This window comes from Phodopus roborovskii, unplaced genomic scaffold (assembly GCF_943737965.1).
Source record: "Phodopus roborovskii unplaced genomic scaffold, PHOROB, whole genome shotgun sequence".
In the NCBI taxonomy this organism is placed as follows: Eukaryota; Metazoa; Chordata; class Mammalia; order Rodentia; family Cricetidae; genus Phodopus; species Phodopus roborovskii.
This window is the reverse complement of record NW_026126541.1, coordinates 28093829-28117512: the sequence shown is the minus strand read 5'-3', so window position 1 is coordinate 28117512 and position 23684 is coordinate 28093829. Positions and strand designations below refer to the sequence as shown.

Genomic DNA, 23684 nt, shown 5'->3' with positions numbered 1-23684 from the left:
ACCTTTACAAGGTACTGAGATGAAGGGAACAGGAGCCAAGCCAAGTGTGGGGGTGAGGTTGAGGGGGCAGTGCTTCAAGGAGAAAACTCCCCTGCAGGCCTAGACCCAGAGGTGGGAGAGGACAGGCAAAGCAAGCGTGAGGTAAACACAAGAGGTAGGGTGAAGGCAGGACAAGTGGTCACCTGTGTCACGCTCTGAAGACAGGTGATACAGGGCCAGCTGGGGAAACGGCCTCAGCAACCAACTGCGGGTATTTCAGCGAAGCAGAACACAGCTATTGGCTCCATCTATTTTCCACATGCTGCTACTTCTAAAGAAAGGACCACTGTGCCGGATGCCAGCCTACGCCCAGAAAATGGTTTCTTGCTTGGGAAAGGCAGTGTTCAGGTTTGCAGTTGCCATGGCAGCGTGGACTCATGTTTGGCTGATGCACTGGAGCTAGGTTCAAATTGTGGCTCTCCTATGTTCAGTCAAGGCTTCCTCCCGTCTCCACAAAGGACCACCAACCCTTGGCTTACAGTCTCTGTACTTACTGCTAAGTGAGTCAAAGAAATGGCTACTGAAGTTACAAAAGCCCATAGTGAAGAGGGCAAACATGGCTTTCTCTGGTGAATGGGCATTATAAACTGTCTTTAGCCAGTCAAAAGCAAGGGTAACCATGCAGCTGCTGGACTGGATGCTTTTACTGTCCTTCAGCTCCCTCTGAGTCTGGGGCATCATGGGTATGAAAATAAAATGGGAAGGCATTATTTAAATTCAGTTTTATTAGAACACTAATAAAGCAGATAATAAAAAAAAAATCCACACAGTGAAAGGGAAACACTCAGAAATGCTGTGACAGATCAGGCACATTAGTGAGGAAGCATTTTTCAGTGTATACAAAATGTAAACATTTGCCCTGGCATTTCCCAGAGGGCACAGTCCTCAAGGACTTATTTGGAACAAAAAGAATGTCTATTGAATTCCCAGCATAGGCTCTGACCTCTGCAAAAATGTTGGATTAAAAAGTTAAAATGGCAAGCGCACCCCAGATTCTCTATTCATAAAACTAAATGGCTCCCAATCAAGGCAACAGGAATAGCAACTGCCCTACAGCAGGTAGCTACGACTCACCATGCTAACTGTTTACATTACCTTGAGAGATTACAGAAATATACAACATATAAACCTCCTGCTTGAGCCAAGAGCAGGAGAAGAAATGTCCTTGTTTGTCAAATGCTCCAGAAAGAGGCATCAAACTAGTCCTTTGAACTTAGAGAGGAAAGACTAAGAAGAGGCCCTTTTCTGTTCAGAAAATGGAGACTCATAGGCCTCCATGGGTGGGCAGGTGCAAACCAGGTGCTGATCTCCATATATGTCATCGATCCGAGCAATTGTTGGCCAGAATTTGCTCTCTGGTTTCACGAAGGGCTGAAAAAAGAAAAGATGGGGGTGTTCTCAGCTTTCCTTTGGGGGCAAGTAGGATGTAGCAATGGATGTTCCCACAGCCCAAGGCATTGCTGGCCCAGCAAATGCTAAAAACCACATTTTTCACAATTTCAGCTTTGGTGTCTTGTCTCTACACCTCTGGGACTAGAAGATGCCTTTTCCACATAACCAAAAAGGAAAGGAGGGGCTGGAAAGACAGGTAAGAACACAGCCCTTGAAGAGGGCCTAGGTGTGATTCCCAGTACCACATGGTAGCTTACAATCACATGCAATTTAAGTTCCAGTGAATCTGACACCCTCTTCTTACCTCCACCACCTTCTGCACACAGGGCACACACACACACACACACAGGAAAAGATCACACTTGAGTCCACCTCCCTGCTGGATGCAGGGAACAGCACACTGACCCACTGATCAGGACTACTGCTCAGTGCTAATCCCCTGCTCCTATGGGTTCCTAGGCCTGTGACTGATGCCCAGAGGGAACTCAGACAACTCTCAAAGGCCAAGTGTTGCATATAGTTTTTTCCTGCTGACCTGGGCCCAGAGCCGCACCAGCCCCAAATAACTCACAGAGACTCTGTATTTGATATAATTCTGTTGGCCAGTTACTAGTTCCTTATCAGCTAGCTCTGTCTTAATTATTAACCCATTTCTATTAATCTAAGTATTTCCACGTGGTCTTATTTTACCGGGGAGAGAGAGGGTCCAGTGTTCTGCTCTCTCTTGTCTTCCATCTTGGGTCTCCTCCCTACTACTTCCTCTCTCCTCCTTGTCTCCTAGTCCCGCCTATCTTGCTTTCCTATTGGCCAACAGTGCTTTATACATTAACCAATAGAGAAACATATTTACAGAATGACATCTCCCATCAGCCAAGTCTTCCCCTCTGTCCTCATCACCGTCCATGTTTCACCAGCTATCCCACATAGGCTTCCTTTGATGAGACTGCAGGAGGGAAATCCTCTGGGGCAAGGGGGCTACAATAACACCCTGGCTAGAGAGTCCAGTTCAGAGAACTTACCAGTGGAAATGCTGCTACCTCTCTAGAATATGGTCGATCCCAGTGGGAGGATGTGACACAGGTCAGTGAGTGTGGAGACATCTGGACAGAGGGATGGTGGCAAAAGATCAGGTCAGAACAATGTGCAGCCTTCTCCCCCACCCTCGCCCAAGCACAAAGCTGATGGAAGGAAGCCCACAGAAGGGAAGCTCCTGTTTTTGTTGAACTGGGGAGTGGGTGGAGGTGTTGATAAAATTTTCATGAGGAAATATGTCAAATAGAAAAGTTGGATAATCTATGGATCATATCTACCACCCAGTAGGAACAAATGAACATTTTCCCCACTAAAAAATCACATTTGCTTCACCTTTTAACATAAAATAGTAGACACAGGTGATGCTGCCCTCTCCATCCTCACCTCCACCCATGATGACCACACATCCTGAATCTGGTGACTACCTTTCCCATTGTTTTTATACTATGCACACAGTAACACCGAGCATAAAGTTGATTCTCCTGACAATGTAGCATCACCCTATGAGGAGTAGTCTCCCTTTGGTGCAGTATTTCAAGCAAGGTCCTTGCCTTCTAGCATCTCCACAAGGCACCTCCAGCCAGGTGGTTCTGAACATGCCTCAGCATCTCATTCTCTAGCTTATAACCATAAAGATGCCACTTCTGTCCACAGTGTGTTCTCAAGCTGCCTCCTCCCGATTAATGTTTACACTGAACCAGAAACGTGGGACTCTAAACATAATGTGTTTTGGAAGAGGTTGGGGAAATGTTGAGCTTTCCTCCACATGCCGTAAGCACTGCAAAACTCCCAGGCTGAATCAAACACTAATTAATTTGTTCTCAGGTTGCTATGCCAATACAAAAACTATCTATATAGAGTGCTCAGGAAGGGAGTGAGCAAATGCTGCTGTGACTACACTATATCAAACGCTGATAATTCTCCAACTAGGGAGCCTCCTTCCTCCACCCCCTCCTTTAGTCAGTTGGGTACAGGTGGAGTCCTCAGTTCCTACAACCAAGGTCCACCCGAATAACCACCACTGTGCTGTTCAAGAAGATAGAAACAGCTAAGCGCATTTCTTGTAACTGCCTCATTCTAGGTAGGAATCTAATCTTCACAGAGAGTTAGGGAAGGGTAAGCACACTATTCAGGTCTGTGGGATGCGTTGAACAACCCCGTGTACCTTCAAGGGGTTGACCCTAGGGTCAATGCGGCCCTCCTCTATGTCAGCGATTTCTTGTCGGATGCTGATCATAGCATCACAGAATCTGTCCAGCTCTGCCTTGTCCTCTGACTCAGTGGGCTCGATCATAAGAGTCCCTGCCACAGGCCAGGACATGGTAGGGGCATGAAATCCTGCAAAGGAATGTGTGTAAGTCAAAGTACACATTTTATAAGAACAAGTATCGAGCTGTTAATAGGGCATCATGAGAAAGAGTGGGATTTTCATTTCACTCAGTGTTTTAGAATCTTTCTAGACTGGAGTCGACATTCGGCTGCAGAGCATGTGCTGAGCATACCGGGGACCTTAGATTCAAACCATAGCACCTCAAAAGCAGAAGAAAAACAGCCTTTTTATGATGGTGTGTTGCAATGAGGAGAAACAACCTATTAAAATTTAATGAGAAGGCAAGTAAATTGCACTGTCCCCACTTGTCATGTGAAGAAACGAAGGCTTGGTCAGTATATTCTGCCTTCTCCTGAACGTAGCGGAAACACACCTGAAGCTCCTGCGTAAGTTTTCATTTGTAAGATGAAGTGAGAAACAGAGAGATTTTTCTGAACCAAAGCAAAGAGTACAGCTTTCTCTCATTTCACAGACATATCTGAGGGCCCTTTTTTGGTGTAAAACACTAGAGATTGCATCCAGGGCCTTGATCATGCTCGTGTAGATTTCCTACCCCATATCAAATGAAGCACAATTTCCCCTGTTGATGAACCTTCTAGCAAATCTTGCTCTAGAAAACAGAGGTTCAAGTTTTGGCAGGTCCTATCATCCCATGGGACACTATTGTCATGTCGCCATGCCTTAACCAACTAGCTTCCTCACATTATTTTAATAAAAATATTGAAGTACACTAGTAATTTGAAAGCAATGTTTACAGGTACCCACACAGCCCCATAGATTCTTCAATGATGTCTGCTTTGTCATACCTGTCTTATTTTTTAAATTTGTTTATGCGTGCTTAGCGTGAGTGTGTGGGTGAGTGTGTGAGTGTGTGTGTGTGAGTGTGTGTGTGTGAGTGTGTATACGCGCATGCACTGGGAACGACTTTCACCAAGTAGGTCCTGGGATAGAACTTAAACTACCAGGCTTAGCAGCATGAAGTTTTACCCACTGAGCCATAATGCCAGCCCCATCTTATTTTTTATGTAGTTCAAAGAACACTCTACCTATCAGAACACTTCATTTTGCAAGCAGTTCAGAATGTCCATCAGTAACTCAAATTCAGTACTCGTGTATTCTGTAATAAACCTTACAATGTAATATGCAGATCTTAACTAAACCATTTAGTGTGTCTCCTAACCAGCAAGGTGTTGTTTTGTTCTTTAAAGCATAAACTGATTTCATTATCCATTAAAAGCCAGCCTCAATTCCTTGTGTGAGCAAATTTAATTCATAGTCTACTTTAGTGGCTCCCACATCTGGAATCATCCATCCCTGGAACCATTCACTTATTATTCTAGAAAACAGAATCCTGGAACTGGACCCTAACTCAGGAAGGGAGGTACCCAAGGTAAAACCAAAGCCTTAGAAACTCCTGGCAGACTGGAATAATTTTGAAATGTTGGTCCCAAGCCGGGGTTCCCCAAAGGCTGTGAAGACTACTACACACTTACTTCGTAAGTGTACAAGTGACTAAGCCTCTCTTGGGAATCCAGTTGCCAGTATCTTAGTGTACATGGCTATTTACTGTCACTTAGGAATACATGTTATATGCTAGAAACCAGGACAGGCTGGGCTTTGGGCAAGTGTGGAAATCTTTCCACCAAACATCAGAATTGTGTCAAGGACAAGAGACATGTTAGAACTTGAAAATCATGGGTAGTCAAAGACTACGCCCCCAATTCAACAGGAAGCAGTCTCCAGAACTCAACGTCCTTATTCCCTAACCTGCCACGCCCAACCCCCACCTTTTTAATAACAATAAGAGGTGGGAATGTTAGGAACTAGCAGCCAGCTGACACCCCCGCCCCCCCGCCCCCCCCCCGCCCCGACGATGGGTCATCGCTACCTCAGCTTTACCTGGTAGCCAGAGGACTCAGTTACGCATGCGCAAGCCTCTTTTAAAGCAAGCAAGCGCGCCAAGTGCTTCTCTCTCTCTCTCTCTCTCTCTCTCTCTCTCTCTCTCTCTCTCTCTCTCTCTCTCTCTCTCTCTCTCTCTCTCTTTCTCTCTGCTTCTCTCTCTCTGGTCCCTCTCTCTGCTTTCTCTCTCTTGCTTTCGGTTGGCCACCAGCTACCCCCTCTTTCTCTCCCCTCTCTCAATAAACTCCACGTGAGCGCTGAAAAAAGAAAAGAAAATCGTGGGTAGTAACTTAAATGGCCACTTTTCCTGGCCCCTCCTCTCCCTATGAATGTGCCCTGGGTGACGAGACAACATATGCAAGAAGCTGATACAGCGTCACCTGGCTCTCCACTTCTGCAGTGACTTGTTCTCGCTCTACTCCCCTCCTCGCCTACCAGCTTACCTTTCCACGAATGAACTCTACCAGGCCCACGAGAGGAGAGACTGAGATGTTATCAGACAAAGAGCAACTGCAGTCATTGTCTTTGGGATTTACGTTTGTTTTTTTTGTTTGTTTGTTTGTTTGTTTTGTTTTGTTTTTGGCTTTTTTGAGATGGGGTTTCTCTGTATCACCCTGGCTTTCCTGGAACTCACTCAGTAGACTCAAACACAGAGACCCGCCTGTCTCTGCCTCCCAAGTTCCGGGATTAAAGGTGTGTGCCAGCACTGCATGGCTGGGATTTAAATTTTAACAAGAAATCTTGACTGACATTCCACAAGATGCACACTGATGTCTTTTGACCGGCAGGAAGACGTGTACAGCCACGGAGGAGTCAGTTTTTTGTTGCGGTTTTAAAAGCCATCCTTAAGTCCAAGCTCCCCACTCACACCATGGGTTAGTTTATCCATTGGAAATGGTTCGTGGCCTGTTAGAACAATTGTGTGACTGTCAAAAGCCACTTACCATAATCCTGGAGCCTCTTGGCAACATCCACAGCCTCAATATTGGCAGACTTCTTGAAGGGTCTTGTATCCAAAATAAATTCATGAGCCACGTACCCTGTTCAAGAACACGATGTCAGTTGAAGTTGAGTATCAGCTTGTTATTTCACTCAAGTGAACAACTAAGCAATCCAGCTCTTAGCATAGGCCCAGGGGACCAAGCTTCTGCGAGAACTTGATAAGGTTATAGATGGCAATAAAAACTTGTTACGCTAGCACACATGCATCTGCTTTCAGTTAACAACACACCAGTGACCGACCACACACCAGTGACCCTGGCAATGGATGAAGGGAGGTAGGGGCATTACTAGACCACGCAGCAGGAGATACCCGGAATTTCTATTCTAAAGACTTAAAATCTACTTGCAACGGTTAAACACAATCCTGATCCTTTAATACAAATTCTCTCTAGAGCTCAAGGCTCATGGGTGAATCCAGCAGCTTTGTGCTTTCAAGGTCAAATAACTTCCTCGTAAGGACACGCGAATACATACAAATTCACAGAACACATGCGCAGTTTTACACGATTCTTCAAAGGAGTGTCAAGGGTTTGATTTCAGGCTGCAGACCAAGAATCAGAAACAAGGGCTGCTAGCCAGATGAGGTGGTGTCCATTTGTAATCCTAGCACTAGGCAGAGGTAGGAGGATCACACATTTGAGGATGCTGATCAAGACTTTGTCTGAAAACACAACCCCCAAAAGAAAGGAGAGAAAGTGGGAGAGGGGACACCGTCAAACAGTCAGCGAGACCGAACTCTCCAGGGTCGGTTCACTTCTATCTAGTTTATGAACAGACTGCTCTCCTAGGCCCATCAGGAGCTACTGAATAACTAGAGAGATGGCTAAGCATTCAAGAGTGTTTCCAGCTCTTCCAGGAGACCTGAGTTTGGTTCACAGCACCCATGCCAGGCAGCTCAAAGCCATCTAAACTCAGGCTCCACATAATCTGTTCCCCTTTTCTGGCCTCTGAGGGAACTGCATTCTGCAAAATGCACACCCAGAGACACATGATATACATAATTTAAAATAACATAAATCATATCTGTATGAACAAACCAGTGGGGGGGGGGTCAGCTTTAATCATCAACCCACATTGATAAGATTCTTTATTTGGTTTCACCAGCTTAAGACGGGCCAGTGTGTATGAACACTTAACTCTATGAAGATCCGGGTTCAAATCCCCAGCACCCATGGGCACAGCAATGTATTCCTGTATCCTCTAGCAAGGGTGGTGGCAGATGTGTGTGTGGGGGGGGGGGGGGTGGCGTAGTACCCAAGAACTCACAGGCCAGTCAGCCTAAGCATCTCAAAGCAATAAGGCAGAGAGCAACCAAAAAAGGTACCAAACATCCTGCTGTGACCTCCCTGTACATGTGCATGCTTACACACACTGACATGCACAAAGCAAACACATACAGCCCAGAAACATGTACATCAGACCAAACCAAATAACCTGTTTCTAACAGTGATAAGAAAGGAATTGATTAAAAATGAGACTCAAAACTAGAAAGGTCTATTTATGGGTGAGTAAACTTAGAAAAATGTGCCTAACGGAATAACCATTAGAAAGTTTGAGGAAGAAAAAAAATAACAAAAATCCTGAGATCTTACAGACTCCTAATTTCAGGGTTCTTAGAACCCAGTGTCAGCCTGTGCTGTTTCTCTTCTGGCTGCTACCCTGGTCACTGCAACCCTGGCAGGAAGATAACTAGTGATGTTTACTGTTCTGAAGGGCCTGTGGCTAGCCCAAGGCTGGGAACATACGTCAGCAGCAGAGGAGTCATTTGCTGGCAGGCCCAGAGGAGAATCTTGCAAGCAGAGTGTCAGTGGCAATAGCTGAAAAGTCCCTCTGACCAAGTCAACCCAGCCCAGCGCTGCTAAACACAAGATTCCATCCACAGGCCACCCCCACAGACAACTGGTTTGGGAAGAGCACTATTCCAAAAATGAGGTTCAGATGTTATTTTCTAAATGCACACTCTCATCCAAAGAGCATCCCTCTCTCTCTAAGAGCCCTCTAAGACATAGCATTTCAACTTGGTGGATATCAGGGGCTGGATCCCAAGAAGTTCTTCTTTCTTTGCAGACTCAAGAGAAAGATGTACAGACCTACTGTGGCATATGGTAGGTTGGGACAATCTAAGCTAGCAGTTGTTTGCTCTAGGCCTAACCAGGACAGTTGCTAAGAGTGTGAAAGAAACCAAGTCAGAAGAGCATGAAACAGTAAGGGGGTGGGGGATGCAGAGATCAGAAGAGCCACTGGACATGGAGCACTGTAGAACAGCAGTGTCTCCTGAACATGATAGGCTGGTCGTGAACTCACAACAGCTGTGACTGCCTGCACAAGACCTGCAGAAGAACAGTGGCTAACATTCCTAGCTCAGGAGGCACTCCCAGTCCGCAGACTCTGGGGGGGGGGGGGTGGAGTCTGAGGGTGTGGTCTCTGGTAAGTGGACCACATAACATTGTGTGAAACCACACCTATGCATAACCTGGACTTGCTGAGTTGTGGGGTGGCAGGAAGGACCCAAAGTTGGGAGAAGGTAGGAACATGAGGGTAAACATGGGGGAGGAGGAGTTAGGAGTGAATATGATCAAAATACATTGTATGTACATATATGAAATTCTCTTAGAGTTAATGAAAATATTATATTTAAAAAGTGAGGAGGGAGTGCCAGCACTCTGGAGTCAGAGGCAGGTGGATATCTGAGAGTTCGAGGCCAGCCTGGCCTTCAGAGCAAGGCTCCAAAGCTGCTACACAGAGAACCCTGTCTCGAAAAACCAAAAACCAACCAACCAACCAAACAAACAAAAAGAAACCCACACACAAACCAAAAAAACCCTACAAAAACATCTAACAAAAGAGACTGACCAGCACCTCCAACAAAGCATAATCCTAGAATAACTACTTCTGTGGCTTTTCTACCTACATCTTGTCTGTCATGTCTTTGCTTCAAAAGCCACTAGCCTAGACTCTTAGCTAGCACTGAGATCTCAGAGAACTAGCTGATGCTGGCAAGTTTGTTAAAATGACTGCCTCAGAGGCATCTGTAATTCTGACTTAGTGACAGTGAATATGATTAAGACCAGCATCGGTCTTCTGCTAGTGCCGCTGGACATGTTAGAATACAATGTGATTATTGAAAACATTGCTATTTTGACTCCCCAGGAGGTACAATGTTGCTGGTTTCTCAGGCCCCAAAATATGAAATTTCAAATTACGTAACAAATGTATTTAGCAGACTGACATGGGCCAATGTTTGGTTTGACAAACTATGAGATTGAGAAATCTAGTCCATAATTACCGATTCATTTCAGTTTTGGATGAGAAATTCTACTTGCAATTTAATTTGGGGGTAAACTGTCAAAACAAATGGAAATTTCATCTATCTTTCTGTACTCTTAAGTCCCACAGGATGGGATGGGACTCTGTGCCCAAAGCCACTACATAAATGCTAAGTGCATGGTGATATCTGACCACCTCTCATGGTTGCCAACCACCCCCATTCAGTTTAAGTCATTATTTCCTGCTTTTAGATCTAGACTTTGCAATCAGGGGACATATTAAAAACTGCTGAACTGTGCGGCTTAAAGGAGCCAATAGTGTGAAAGGTGTATTATTTCTATCTCAGTAATTCCGCCGAAAGTAAAACGTAACAGAAAAATTAAGGGCTGAGACAGATCATTGGTACATGCCTAGCAGACGTGAAGCCCTAGGTTCAAAACCTAGTACTGCTACCAATAAATAATTAATAAAGGAAGACATCAAAGTAAAACGTAAGTATTGTAAATTAAGACAATAATATCTTTCATTCATAAAATTGGCAAAGGTTTTTTTTTTTTTTTTTTTTTTTAACTTTTGTTTGTTGTTTTTCAGTCTATTCTTGATAGACTCCTGGCATGGTCACTCTCAATGCTACTGGCATAAAATAATTGGCACAGTGTTTCTGGGAAAAGAATTGAGGACACGTGTATAAAGAGTTTAAAGTATCCACACCCTCTTCTATCAGCTATCTAAAGAAATAATCAGATTTTTTTTTTCTTAAAAACAAAAGAACCCTACTAGAAGTGTTGTTCTTGTAGCAATGTTATAATGCAAACAACTGAGAATATAACTATAGGCTCACAGGGCATCCACACAATGCTGTCCACACTACAAGGTCAAAGCATATTTACTCAATTGGGAAAATGCTCACAATAATACAACAGATAATATTTTGGGGGGCTGTGTAGATGTCTCAGTGTGCAAAATGCTTGGTGTACAAGTCTGAAGACCATGCCACCATGTAAAAAGACATTGGATGGTGGGTATGTGTGCATGTATGCGTGTGTGCGTGCATGTGTGTGTGTGTGTGTGTGTGTGTGTGTGTGTGTGTGTGTGTGTGTGTAAAGCGGGGTTGATCCCAGAGGCTTGCTGGTCAGCCCACCCAGCTGATAGCTGAAATGGTGAGGTCCGGGTCCACTGAGAGACCCTGTCTCAAAATTTATGATGGAAGAGCTACTGCAGGAGGCATCTCTATGACAAGCTCTAGCTCCCTTCCTGTACACACAGACATGAAACAATCCCCCAAACCATATTTGTGATGTTAGCCTAACATGTAAGAGTAATGAGGAAGGGGTACGGACTAGCATTAAATGGTAGCTTTATCTGGCTGATGGATGCAAGTATTTCAATCTTCTTTCTCATGCTTTTTTTTTATTTCCCAGAGCTTCTAAATTGAACAATCAATATGTCACTTCTATAACCAGACAAAATAAATGTTTAAGCTAATCATTAAAGCAAACACACGTCAGGATTGACCCGCAGCACAGGAGCTGTATTTGAGCTAATTTGTACCTGCAGAAACATTTTGTTGTGTTGCTTGGAGGCATATTCTCCACACCCTTCTCTACTCTCTGGGCTTCTGTACCCAGGGCCTCTGCTTATTCACTTCTTTCCATTTGCCAACTTCTGAAGTCCTCCCTTTGGACCCATACTTATTATAAGCAATGTAGATGCTCACCCTGTCTGGGCTGGAGGAGCCAAGAGCCCAAGCAGGCAGCACCCATCATGCTAAATGCCAATGTCTGCTAGAGGTGCTCTGTTTTCCTTTCCCAAGTTCTTTCCTTGTTTCTCCGTTCACAACTAGAGCAGCCACATTTCTACACATCTATCTGGTTCTTGCTTCTTTCTGTGTGTGTGTGTGTGTGTGTGTGTGTGTGTGTGTGTGTGTGTGTGCCACATCTATACAGGTGGCCTCAGCGGCCAGAAGAGAGCATTGGCTCACCCGGAAATGGGATTATAGGTTGTTGTGCTGGGAACACGGCTCGGCTCGGGTTCTCTGGGAGAGCAATAAGTGCCATCTCTCTAGTCCCCTTCCTGGTTCTTAGGTCCACCACCTAGTACTGTATGTAGATTGACTTCATTCTCTAATGTAAGCCTAGATGTTTACCTAACACACTGCACTAATGAGTAACTAGGTCCAGCCGATTGTACTCCCAAGAACCTATTCATCTCACTGCCTTGACAATTTTCAGCCTTTTAATCAATCTAATTACGTCACTCCTCAAGCTGGGAAACCTTTAATGGCTATGGTCTGAGTCAGGGGTTCTAAGTCTAGATTGTCGCAAGCCCTTCAAGGAGCCAAGTTCATCCCATTGGCCCCCTCTCCTCCTATCCCACTTCAGATCAAGCACACCCTACAGAAAGTCCTTCCTCTTTACCTGGCTGGCTCCTGTATGCTTGCACACATTAAATAGCTGCTTCCTTTATCAAACTGCCCCACCCTGACTCTGCCTAGTCTAAGTGGCCCCACTCTCCGAGACACCTCTACAGCACTCTGTGAAAGGTCAGCTGGTGGTGTCTACAGGAACTCTCTGTCTGTGGTTTAGGCCCCTTGCTGAGCAGGGCTGTGTAGACTAGGATTGGACAGCCTTGTGTATAGTAACCAGTAAGCTCAGCCTTGTGTATAGTAATGAGTAAACTGGCTAGATTTCTAAGGGTCCTACACTTTCCTTTGTATAGTCTAAGAACTAGAAGCCTCCCTCACCTTACAAAATCATATCTACATCAAGCATGGGTTGCCTACAGGGACAAGAATAAAATAGAAAAGAAAGAGAAAGACAATCAAAGAGTTGATACTTGCCTCTTGAGCCCCTAAAAAGGACTCTGTAGTGTTTTTCTAATCGCTTGGCCATGTAGTTGGCATTTAAAATAGCAATTTCTGTGGCTTCTTTGAGGCCCTTGCCTCCCATCATCTGCAACAAAGAGAAAAAAGAGTCATCAACCATTGAAAGGGTGAGGTGAATGGTCAAGACACTAAGCAGATGCCCTCAATTAAACTCATTCAAAAGAGCTCACCGGGCCTGGCGGTGATGGAACACATTACCTTTAATCCCAGTACTCGGGATGCAAAGGCAGTAGATCTCTGTGTGTTTGAGGCCAGCCTGGTCTACAAAGTGAGTTCCAGGACAGCCAAGGATACACAGAGAAACCCTGTCTCAGAAAAACAAAAAACAAAAGAGTTCACCATCACTGAAGATTGAAAAATGAATGGAAAAATTCCAGGAAGGAGATCAGTCAGTCTCCTCCACATTAAAATAATTTTTCTTTAAGCAGGGGCGGGGGGGGGGGGTCATAATAACAAATCCTACAGCAGGGCATAGCTGACTGCATACCACTGCGATCTGAAAAGGAAAAGGAACTGTTCTTTAGGTTACAAGTGTTGGCAATGTTTATCTTTTGTTAACTCTGACTTTGAGACATAATGATGAGACTTCTGGGGAATCTGCTGAGAGCTTGGTCAATATTTTGTGTGGTTTGCCATTCCACTCTTTGCAGCAGGGGACATAAACGTTATTCATGACAGGTTTTCCAACTGCCAGATTCAATCTTTTCTTATTCTGGTGGTTGAGTTCCCTGCTGTCATCCAGGATAAAAGTCACCACCAGCAAAGGGTTTAAAGTCAAGATTACACCAACAGTTCATGACTGAGGTACCTCACATCCAAATACTTAACTGAATAAAACAGTGCTACAAAGTCCAAAGCAAAGAGACAACAATGTAGCCCCAAGGTAGTCAAAATAGGCTTTCTAAAGAAAAAGCTGAACTTCACCATGAACTTGAAAGAGAGTCCATGAGTGGAGGCTCGATCTCTAAAGGAAAGGGGAAATCATACCAAAGGACAGGACTGACCACAGCACAAGTGTGGGAGAGGCACGTGACTGTCATCCAGAAGCCACCATAGCAGCATGGATTGGAACCTCATGTTCTAAGCCTTTGCTTTGACATGGACTTGGTCCAGCTGACTGTTCCTTGTCATGCTACATGTCAGTTACTGAGCATCAGTCTATAAATGCTCTAAGCACACGTCCCCATCAGTCCGATTTTATTCTCAGTGTGCTGGGGCCAGGACACATGCAGGTAAGGCCAGGTAGTGGAGGAGAAGGAAGCCAGGAGGGGGTGTGTGGGGCATCAGGGAGAGACTATCCTTAAAGAGTATCCACAGTAGATTATGGGGGGGGGGGCGCCAGCTGGTGTCTAGGGGAAAAGTAACAGCCTGAAATAAGGCTCAAATAAACATTATTTTGCTTTAAAACTCATGCTCTGTTTGGTGTTTTAGGCATTTGGCCAAAACAGCCTTAGGGGCCTTTATTTTATATATGTAGGAAGCCATCTCTGGCCCAAATGTTTGGACAAATAACCCATATTTACAGAACCCAGGGATCAAAGGAAGCTGGGAATTTGGCTATTTGCAAAGAAGCAGGTTTTCTTTCTCATTGTTTTCATTCCTCTAGTTTGCAAAAAACTTGTTTGACGTTTTAAAGGCAGCTTCAAAGCTCTGAGGTACAGAACAGCTGCTCTTGCTTCCAAGAAACTTTTCACGGAGCTGGCCATGCACACAGACGCACTCCTGTAAAGTCAGCGCTTAGGCAACACAGATGGCTGCATTAGGAGCTCAAAGACAGCATTTATACATGAGACCCTGTCTCAAAAACAAAACAAAAGACAGGAAGAAAACAAACAAACCAAAAAAAGAATCATGGGGCCAGAGAGATGTCTCAGCAGTTAAGTTCAATTTCCAGGACCACGTGGTGGCTAATAGCTATGTATAATTCCAATCCCAGGAGATCTGATGCACCCAACAGCCATTGCATAAATATGGTGCACACAGATGTACATGCAGACAAAACACCCCCACACATACAATAAACAATGTCTCAAAATATTATCTAAAAAGGAATCATAAATGCCAGCCAGCCAGCCATGGCAACCCATTCATGCCTATAGTCCCATACTTGGGAAGCCGATGCAGGAGAATATAAACTTGTGCGCAGACTGGATAGTATAAGGAGACCATGGCTCAAAATAAAAAATGCACTTAAAAAAAGATGAAGAATCATAAATGCCACCACATTCAGTAACAGCCAGCTAGCTCTGCAGTTACCTAGCACAATTTGTATAGCTTAGTTTGGGGTTTCCTTTAACAAAGGCCATGGACTTGACAAAGCTGCTCTAATTAGCCACTGAACGAGAGTGCCTGCCTATCCACAGACTAGGAGCTGGGCAGGCCAGTCTTAACAAGCTGCATAAAATCAGGTCTGGCTTGAGTGTTTTTGTGGAGAGAAAGACAAGGGGGTGGGGGTGGAGTAAGTCTGTTCTCTGAGAAAGCCCTGAAAACACAGTTCCCCTGCCCTGAAGTGCAGTGCTTTGGAAACCACCCCCAAACAAATCTCCACTACTTCTCATCCTCCAAACTGACAAATGCGACATGAAGTGTATTGCACCCTGGCATGTACTCCAGGGGCTCAGCAGAGTCTCACAACGACTATGTGCATGCTTTCTTTCTCACTTGTGGGGCTCTCTCTGCCTGAGTCTGACAGGAAACCACATGATGTGAGCAGTACATTCACATGACTCACGGAACCCATCACGAGAACCCAGACGGACAGATGAAACCATTTTAGCTGGCTTCTTCCGGCCCAGTATTGGCAGTGACCCCGTCACCTGCAGTGATCACAGATCCCACTCTCAAGTCACAGGCTCCTTCATTTTTAACCCCTCCGAGAAAGTCTCAAGTCCCACTTCTCCATAGCAACACGTGTTCACTCACCTTAATATAAGCCCAGGAAATGGGCAAGATGGAACTGGAGCCCCACGGGGCCGCACTGACAGTCCCCACCGGCCAGGTGTCCACATTTGGTTTTATGGAAACAATGGGATGACTAGGCAGAAAGGGAGCGAGATGCTTCTTCCTGTGTTGGTTTGAAAGTACACATTGAAATGATGCACAAAGTTATAATTGAACCAAATGGGCGGGTTCTCTCAGAACTCTAGTGTCAGTAGGGGCGTGCTGATGGTGGTAGGGACCCTGACACTTCTTGGTGACAGACAAGGAAACAACTAAGGTGAGATCTCTCTATTCCTTCCTTCCTTTCCTACCACCCAACAGCTTCCAAGAACTGTGGTGGAGGACTTGGCAGAGGGAGCCCCACAGAGGTCCCTCATAGCAACCCCCACATCCTTCTAAGCTGTCTACTGAGTAGCGAAGGCTGCTGAAGAGATGCCCTGGGCACTCCACATTAACACTGCACCCATTACACACCCTCTGAACCACCCAGAGCACTCATTCACTATGCATAATGCAAGTCAAAAGGAGAAGCAAGAAAGCCAGGCTCCCAACAACCATGAACATCGTCCTTCCCTGACCACCACCACACATGCAGAAAACTCTAAAAGAGCCAGGCAGTGGTGGCACACACCTTTAACCCCAGCACTCGGAAGGCAGAGGCAAGTGAACCTCTGAGTTTGAGGCCAACCTGGACTACACTGTGAGTTTCAGGACAGCCAGAGTGGTTATACAGAGAAACTGTGTCTGGAAAACACAAAAAGAAAGAAAAGTCCAGAAGCTCTGGGTAAGGCTGTTCTTACTACAGAAAGGTTACTATCAACTGCTAAGAAATATTCCTTCAGTAAACAGTGACGTCATCCAATTATCTCTAGCAATAAAGTTTGTATCCTCCTTACTTATCACAGATGTAATACAGCTTTAATTTTAAGCTGTAAGGAGTTAAGTGCCTTCCATCCAATTCACTCAATATTATCAGCTATATATGTTCTAGGAAATGAGATATATATCTATCTTGGAAATCTAGGTGCAAATCTGTGACACAGGAACTCACACTCCAGTTCTGACCCTCCATACCTAGACAAATCCCCTGCTCACGACTGTTAACAAGCGTAGTCTAGAGCTCGGTGAGGCTGGGAGAACACTGTGGTTACTAAGGCAAATTACGCTTTTCTTTGGACACACTCTAAAAACTCTGCTTGCTCAGCTCTGCATCCAGGCACTGGAAATGCACTACATATAAAATATTCTTGATACTTGAAGGTCCAGATGGGAAGAATAGCAGGTTTGGGGCCATCCTGCCTCTGAAAGGATCCTGCAGCCAGCTGCCCACAACTTACACTCCGATGGGCCCCATGCCAGGGCCACCTCCTCCATGGGGAATGCAGAAGGTCTTGTGAAGATTTAGGTGAGAGACATCAGACCCAAAGTCTCCAGGACGGCAGATTCCCACCTACCCCAAAGGGAAAGAGTGGAAGTGAACGTCAGAGCTTGGCAAGGCCCCTCCCGACGAGGGAAGGGCGAGCTGTTCTGTGTGTTTGTCTCCCCAGGAAAGGCCGGCAGAGCCACATCCATCATCATCACAGAAAAGGCTTCCCAGGGAGTGAGATGGCTCAGTGGATAAAGGTGTTTGACAACCTGAGCTTGATCAAGAAGACACAAACAATGGAGGAGCAGAAGAGGAGTGACTCCTACAAGGTGTCCTCTGACCTCCACACTATGTAGTTTTAAAATACCAACAAGGGCTCCTGGAAGTTCTGTGGTCAACCTGGCGTAGCCCCATTTAAAACACATACCTGGGCAGTCTGTACCTAAATGTCTACCTTAAGAGGGAGGAAAGGAAGTACCACTAACCCTGAAGTCACTATTGAACAGGAGGCAGCTTTGACAGCATCAGCACCACATTCTCTGGCAAATTCAAGGCTTTACTATGTGTAGGGCTATATGGCCCCTTGCAAGGGCCCATAGCGCTTGTTCTCAGCCTTCCTAATGCTGCATGCAACCCTTTCATACAGCTGGTGGTTTGTGAGAAGCTGACAGCAAAGTCAGATTGTCAGCCTCATGGCATCACTTCCAGCCCTGGACTTGATCCCCAGCATCACAGAGAAAAGGAACAGGGAAAAGAGAGATCCTCGGTCCTGAATTCAGTGTCATGTATGAAAGGGAGCTCTCAAGAAGCCAGAGAGAATTCTTTTCCTTTCCTGGGGATCAGCCTAGGGCCTTGCTTTAAAAAAACAAAACTGGACTAGAATGATGGCTCCACAGTAAAGAACCCTTACTGCTCTTGCATGGGACCTGAGTTCAGGTCCAGTCACCTACAAGGAGTTTCACCACCATGTGTAAACTCCAGTTCCAAGGGATCTGCTGCCTGCATTTGACATCAGTGAGCTCCAAGCACACTGGTGCACACATATGCATTCATTCAGGCAAAGCACTCATACTCATAAAATTAAAGAATCTTTGAAAAGTTAACAATAAATAAATAAACATCATTATCCATTTTCGCAGTAGGACTAAGTATCTGCCTGCACCTGGGCATTCATATTTGCCCCATCCAGGTAGACCTGTCCTCCGTGTTGGTGAATAAGGGCACACACATCACTGATGTTCTCTTCAAATACACCATTGGTAGATGGATACGTGATCATGATGGCGGCCAAGTTCTCCTTGTGTTTATCCACCTGTGGGCAGAAGAGAGGTGAGAGGAAGTGATCCTTTCTCAGCCAAGACTTTGAGTTTTATTTTAAAGGGCTAAGGAATGTGAAGTCTTTGTGTTTGAATTCTTGGCAGCATCTCAGTCTACAACAGTAGCTCAAAAGCACAGTCAACGGCTCCTCCATAAACCATCCCAAAGCAGGCATATGTCCTTCCAGGGTTCTGTGGTCCAGATAAAGAAGCCCAGCTTTGATGTGGCTCAGTTGCTAAGGGTCTGTCTGCCTAGCATGCACAAAGCCCTAGGCTTGCTCCCTGTGCCAAAAAAAAAAAAACTAGGCATGGTGGAACACTCCCATAACCATGGCATTGGGGAGACAGGGGTATCCTTGGCTACACGGCAACTCTGAGGCTAGCATGGGATACACGAGACTATGTCTCAACAAAATTAAACAAAAAGCAAGGGGCTGCTCAGAAGATTTTTGGATATTTTGGGTCCAGTCCTGTAAAATGGTTCTGCTTTGGTTCAAGACACCTCAAAAATTATCCCAGGCTATTGGGATCTCTGTACATGGCTAATCTTCCAGCTAGCTTTTCTGCCTTTTTTTTTTTTTTTTTTTTTTTTTTGGTATATACTTTCCCACCTTCCCTCCCTCCCACAGACTCTTGAGAAGTGTTACAGTTTTGATAAAAATCTCCCCCACATTGTTGTGTTTTGGAGACAGGTTCTTATACAGCTCAAACTGGCTTCCTGTCCTCCGGGGAGCCAAGGATGCCTTCACCTTCTCACTCTCCTTTGAAGTGTTGATGTTACAAGTATGGGCCACTAGGCCAGTGGCTCTCAACCTTCCCAATGCTGTGACCCTTTCATAGAGCTCCTCATGTTGTGGTGACCCCCCAACCATAAAATTATTTGCATTGCTACTCCATATTTTGCTACTGTTAACAACCAACATAATGTAAATATCTGTGTACCGGTATTTTCAGGCAACCCTGTGAAAGGGTTGTTTGACCCCCTCTAAGGGGTCAAGATAGGTTGAGAACTACTGCGTTATACCTACTTCTCTCACATTTTTTCCCCAAAAAGAAATTGTTTAAATAAAGAATAATTTCTAGTTTTGGGGTCCCCCCCCCTTGGCTAGTAAGTCAGAGCAGGGTGATATGGGAGAAAAATCAAGTCATAGTCCATATAGTCTACGTTGCACAAACTTAATTACAGTGAATGACTGAGAATATTTATGGTTAAAATAAAAAAACAAGGCAATGGAAGGGGAGGGTGGAAAAGATGAGCAGGGCTGTGCATTTCAGTGGCCTTTTGAAGGCTTTTATGTAGGTTGTAGGTTCTCAGTACCCACGCCTAATAACCCTGACATAATCACATCGCCATTCTACCCATTTCCCTACCACTTGAGATGCAGCCTCCAGTCCACTGGTGCAAAACAGATACGGTTGCTAAGCAACCTCTTCCTGGAGGTTGGGAGACTGGGAGTGGGGGTTGGTGTTGGAGGAAACGGGTAGAATGTTGCCTGGAATCCAGCACGGCACAGCTGGGACATTTACAAAAATCCAAATGCGACATGCATATTAACTTTAATTCTCAACACAACTATGGCTGTCTGTGTGACTGGGAATGGAGGAATATGAGGACACACTGGGAAGCAGGCCTTTCGGAGGCTTCTTACTATGATAGCACAGTGAATACATCACTCACTGTGTTTCAAGAGGAATAACCAGGGTGTGGAGGGGCCAGAGAAAAGTCCCTTTCTGCCAGGGAGCGAAGGAGACAGTAGAGATGGACAGTTTTAACTGGGGACCCAAAACACAACTGCTTTTTATTTTTCTCTTTCCCTTAAAGATTGTTAGAGTTTTTGTGGATTTTGTACTCTTTTTCCACAGACCCATTCAGAGGAGGCATTGCTATCTTCATTAGCATACAAGAGAAGACAATGGTTACACCATCCCTCTACTCCCCATCCCCCAGTTCCCCATCCCCCAGTTCCCCATCCCCACCACCTGTGCCTAGCCAGCCCAGACCTCTCCAATCTGTGAAGGGGAGAGTGAGTACCATGGCCTTGAGGTGAGCCGCATCTATGTTCCCGTATCTGTCCACCTCCACAGGCTGGATGTTCATGCCTGCCATGTAGGCACTTGCTGGATTCGTTCCATGTGCTGACTTAGGTATGAGACAAACCTTGGGAACACAAAGAAAGGAGAAGGAAAGAAAAAAATCACGAGGGTATTTCAAGTTAGAGAAAGTCTCCTAGCATGTCTATGACACAAATTAGGCGCCACATGTTTTCACTGGGCACTAGGGCCCATTTGAATCCCCAAATACTTTTCTAAAGATGTCAGAATGCCTTCCCCTCACCCAGACCACTAAAGACAGCCTGTGCCCTTTCTAACCTTGACTTAGATGTAATGTATGGAAAGCATCCTTAAGAACACAAGGTCAGAAGTTGAATGGTAGGACTCAATGCCCACATCACAGCTTCTGTGGTGCTCTTGGCTGAACCAGGACAGAAAGATGACAATGTCAAACACACCCCAGGGCTCCCCAGGTCAGCACAACTGTGCCAGCACTCACTGGGTGCTTACTCTGTTGTGAATGATTTGTGTGAGGATCACATACTCTGGATGGAAAATGACTGACACCTGCCCTGTGCTCACATGACTCATTAACAACACCAGCACACAGAGAAATAAATGCCTACTCTCCACAGTACAGTAGGTAACTGACAAAATGGGACGCGGCTTCAGCGGAAGAAATCAAGGGACTGTGTCTCAAGACTACAGATGACAGGAAACCAAAAGACCTGGTGGATTTTGTTTTTGGGTTTCAGTGCTGGGATGAAGATGTTTTGCAACTGCAGTTCTTCTGTTTGCACTGGAGGGGGGGTAGTGGACCCCCAGGGTCTCATGCGTGCCAGGCAAGCCAAGTGCTCTGTTTACCACAGAGCTGTAGCCCCACAAAGGATTCTGATGAGTGTTGCATACATGGTAGGAGCGACAAGCCCAGGTTCCTATCTCCTTTCCTCCATATGGAAACTTGCAGTTTACAGATGCCAGGGAGAACCATAACAAGACAGGACAGGGCCGAAGTTCCGAGTGGGGAAGGAGCCTACCTTGAAAATCACAGAACCAGTATGGCAGCTCCTCCGGAGAGGGGTTATAAAAAATGAGCTTCTGAAGGAAAAATGCAGCTTCCAGCCGATTCCTCCAAAATAGTGATCAACTTAAGAAGAACACATGTGCAAACACACACAATTTTACACAGCCAAACCCATACACAAACACACATACACTCATATACGCAAATATGCTCACACAAAATGGAGGAGGGGCTGGATAGATGGCTCAGCAGTTACAAGTGTGTACTGCTCTTGAGGAGGGCCTGAGTTCCTGTTCCCTTCCTAGCTCCGGGATGTGCGTGCACACACACGAACACACACAGCACCCCACCCCCATCCAGACTTTAAGCAAAGGGCAAATAAAATTAGCTGTCACCCTCCTGGAACTGACTAAGCTCCTTTTAAATCGCTATTAGTCATCTACTGTGTATGCTCAATTCTCCTCAATCCTTTTTCTTGTTTAAACACTTTTATGTGGTTAAACTTTTTTCCCCTTCATTTATCAGGACCAAGGCTGGAGGCATTATCCTTCCTCACCAAGTTATTTTTATACTACAACACTTTAGGACAGAATATTGATATAGGAAAGGAAAAAATTAAAATTTAAAAAAGAATAGGGAAAGAGAATCTTAAAAATGATTATAAAATATCCCTAATGGACCAAAAATTAAGAATTCACACAAAGGGGGTTACCAAAACAAAAATAAGAGCTGAAAATGTCAACCGTCCTGTGTTCAGGCAAGTAACAGTCTTGCAGATTTTCTCAACCAAGGCCTTGGAACACCCAGGGCAGAGAAGACAGAAGGACCTGGATGCAGGCCAGAGGATTACTCTGAATTTGAACTTTCAGCTGTTCCCACGTATACTCACAGGTGTCCATCACTGGGCTCTGGCTATAGAGGGAGGAGCTGGGATGCACAAGGCAAGAATTCCGTGTAATGGCAAGAGGACATGAGCCCAGTCGGGAAGGTGGCCTGCAGGAACTAGGAAAGGCAGCAGGTCCTCCCTAGCTCAGCCTAAGGTAAGGAAATCACTCTGCCAACACCATGATGACAGTTTCAGACTCTGGCCTCTAGCTGTAGGACAGTCCCGGAATGCTGTCACCAGACACTGAGTTTAAAGTCATTTGCTAGAGCAGCCACGGAAAAAAGCAATCCCACCCTGGAACAATGGAGAGAGGCACTGTAGGCACTCTTGTGTTCTGTGGGGGATCTAATGACTTCAAGTCACTTTCACGGTAGACACTCTTGTGTTCTGTGGGGGATCTAATGACTTCAAGTCACTTTCACGGTAGGCACTCTTGTGTTCTGTGGGGGATCTAATGACTTCAAGTCACTTTCACGGTAGACACTCTTGTGTTCTGGGCAGATCTACTGTTACTTTCACAGTGTTACTTTCCCCTCACTTTAAAATCACAGCATTATACTGGACACAGGAGTATTAGGACTCAGATTTGATATTTTGGTTTGATCAAGTCTTAGCATCTTATGTGACTCCAACTTTGATATGCTTATATCCTATGGGGGGAATGCTATGTCCCAATTTCCAGGAAGCCTGGTATAGAACCACAGATTTCACCCTCAAAGGACTGCTGAATGGATGACAAGTTAAAACTTCTGTGTAAGTGTAGATGTGTACTGTGAGAGGTCAATGTTTCCCCTTTCTTTGGGAAACTTAGTCTCTTGTCAGGACACTTGAGTTGAGATTTGACTGGCAAAGAGATGAGCTGTAAAAACAAAATAAAACAAAAACCAAAAAATGCTTTGTGCCTGGCACATGGTGGTTGCTAAATAATTCATTTTCCCAAATTAAACTATGACTCATGAACTTGGGCATTCTATTTCAGGAGCCTCTGAAACTTGACCAAAGAGCAAATGTGAAATAACTTCCAAAAGCAGCTTGAAAGCAGAGAACCATGGGAAACCTAGGCAGTTTTGTTTTATGATTTTTTTTTGTTGTTGTTGTTTTTTGTTTTTTGTTTTTTTGGAGTTTGTTTGTTTGGTTTTTTTTTTTTTTTGTTTTTTTTTTTGTTTTTTGGGGGGTTTTTGTTTGTTTTGGTTTTTTGCACATACTGTCTCCAACTCCTTTTCAAAAGAGAAGGGTATGTTTAACCAAGTTCCAT

The 23684-nt window shown here is 45.0% G+C and overlaps 1 protein-coding gene across 1 annotated transcript in view; it reads right to left on the bottom strand.

Annotated features, from left to right (window-relative positions):
- Positions 1-746: 746 nt before the first annotated feature.
- Gldc (glycine decarboxylase) overlaps positions 747-23684 on the bottom strand; it is a 76401-nt gene continuing 53463 nt past the window's right edge. The window contains exons 17-25 of the mRNA XM_051199812.1: positions 20500-20625; positions 18314-18463; positions 17123-17235; positions 15768-15909; positions 12801-12912; positions 6637-6732; positions 3629-3801; positions 2451-2531; positions 747-1410 (exon numbers count right to left, since the gene is read on the bottom strand). Coding sequence (XP_051055769.1) covers positions 1267-1410; positions 2451-2531; positions 3629-3801; positions 6637-6732; positions 12801-12912; positions 15768-15909; positions 17123-17235; positions 18314-18463; positions 20500-20625 — 1137 coding nt within the window. The 3' untranslated portion in view covers positions 747-1266. The remainder of the gene's footprint in view (positions 1411-2450; positions 2532-3628; positions 3802-6636; positions 6733-12800; positions 12913-15767; positions 15910-17122; positions 17236-18313; positions 18464-20499; positions 20626-23684) is intronic.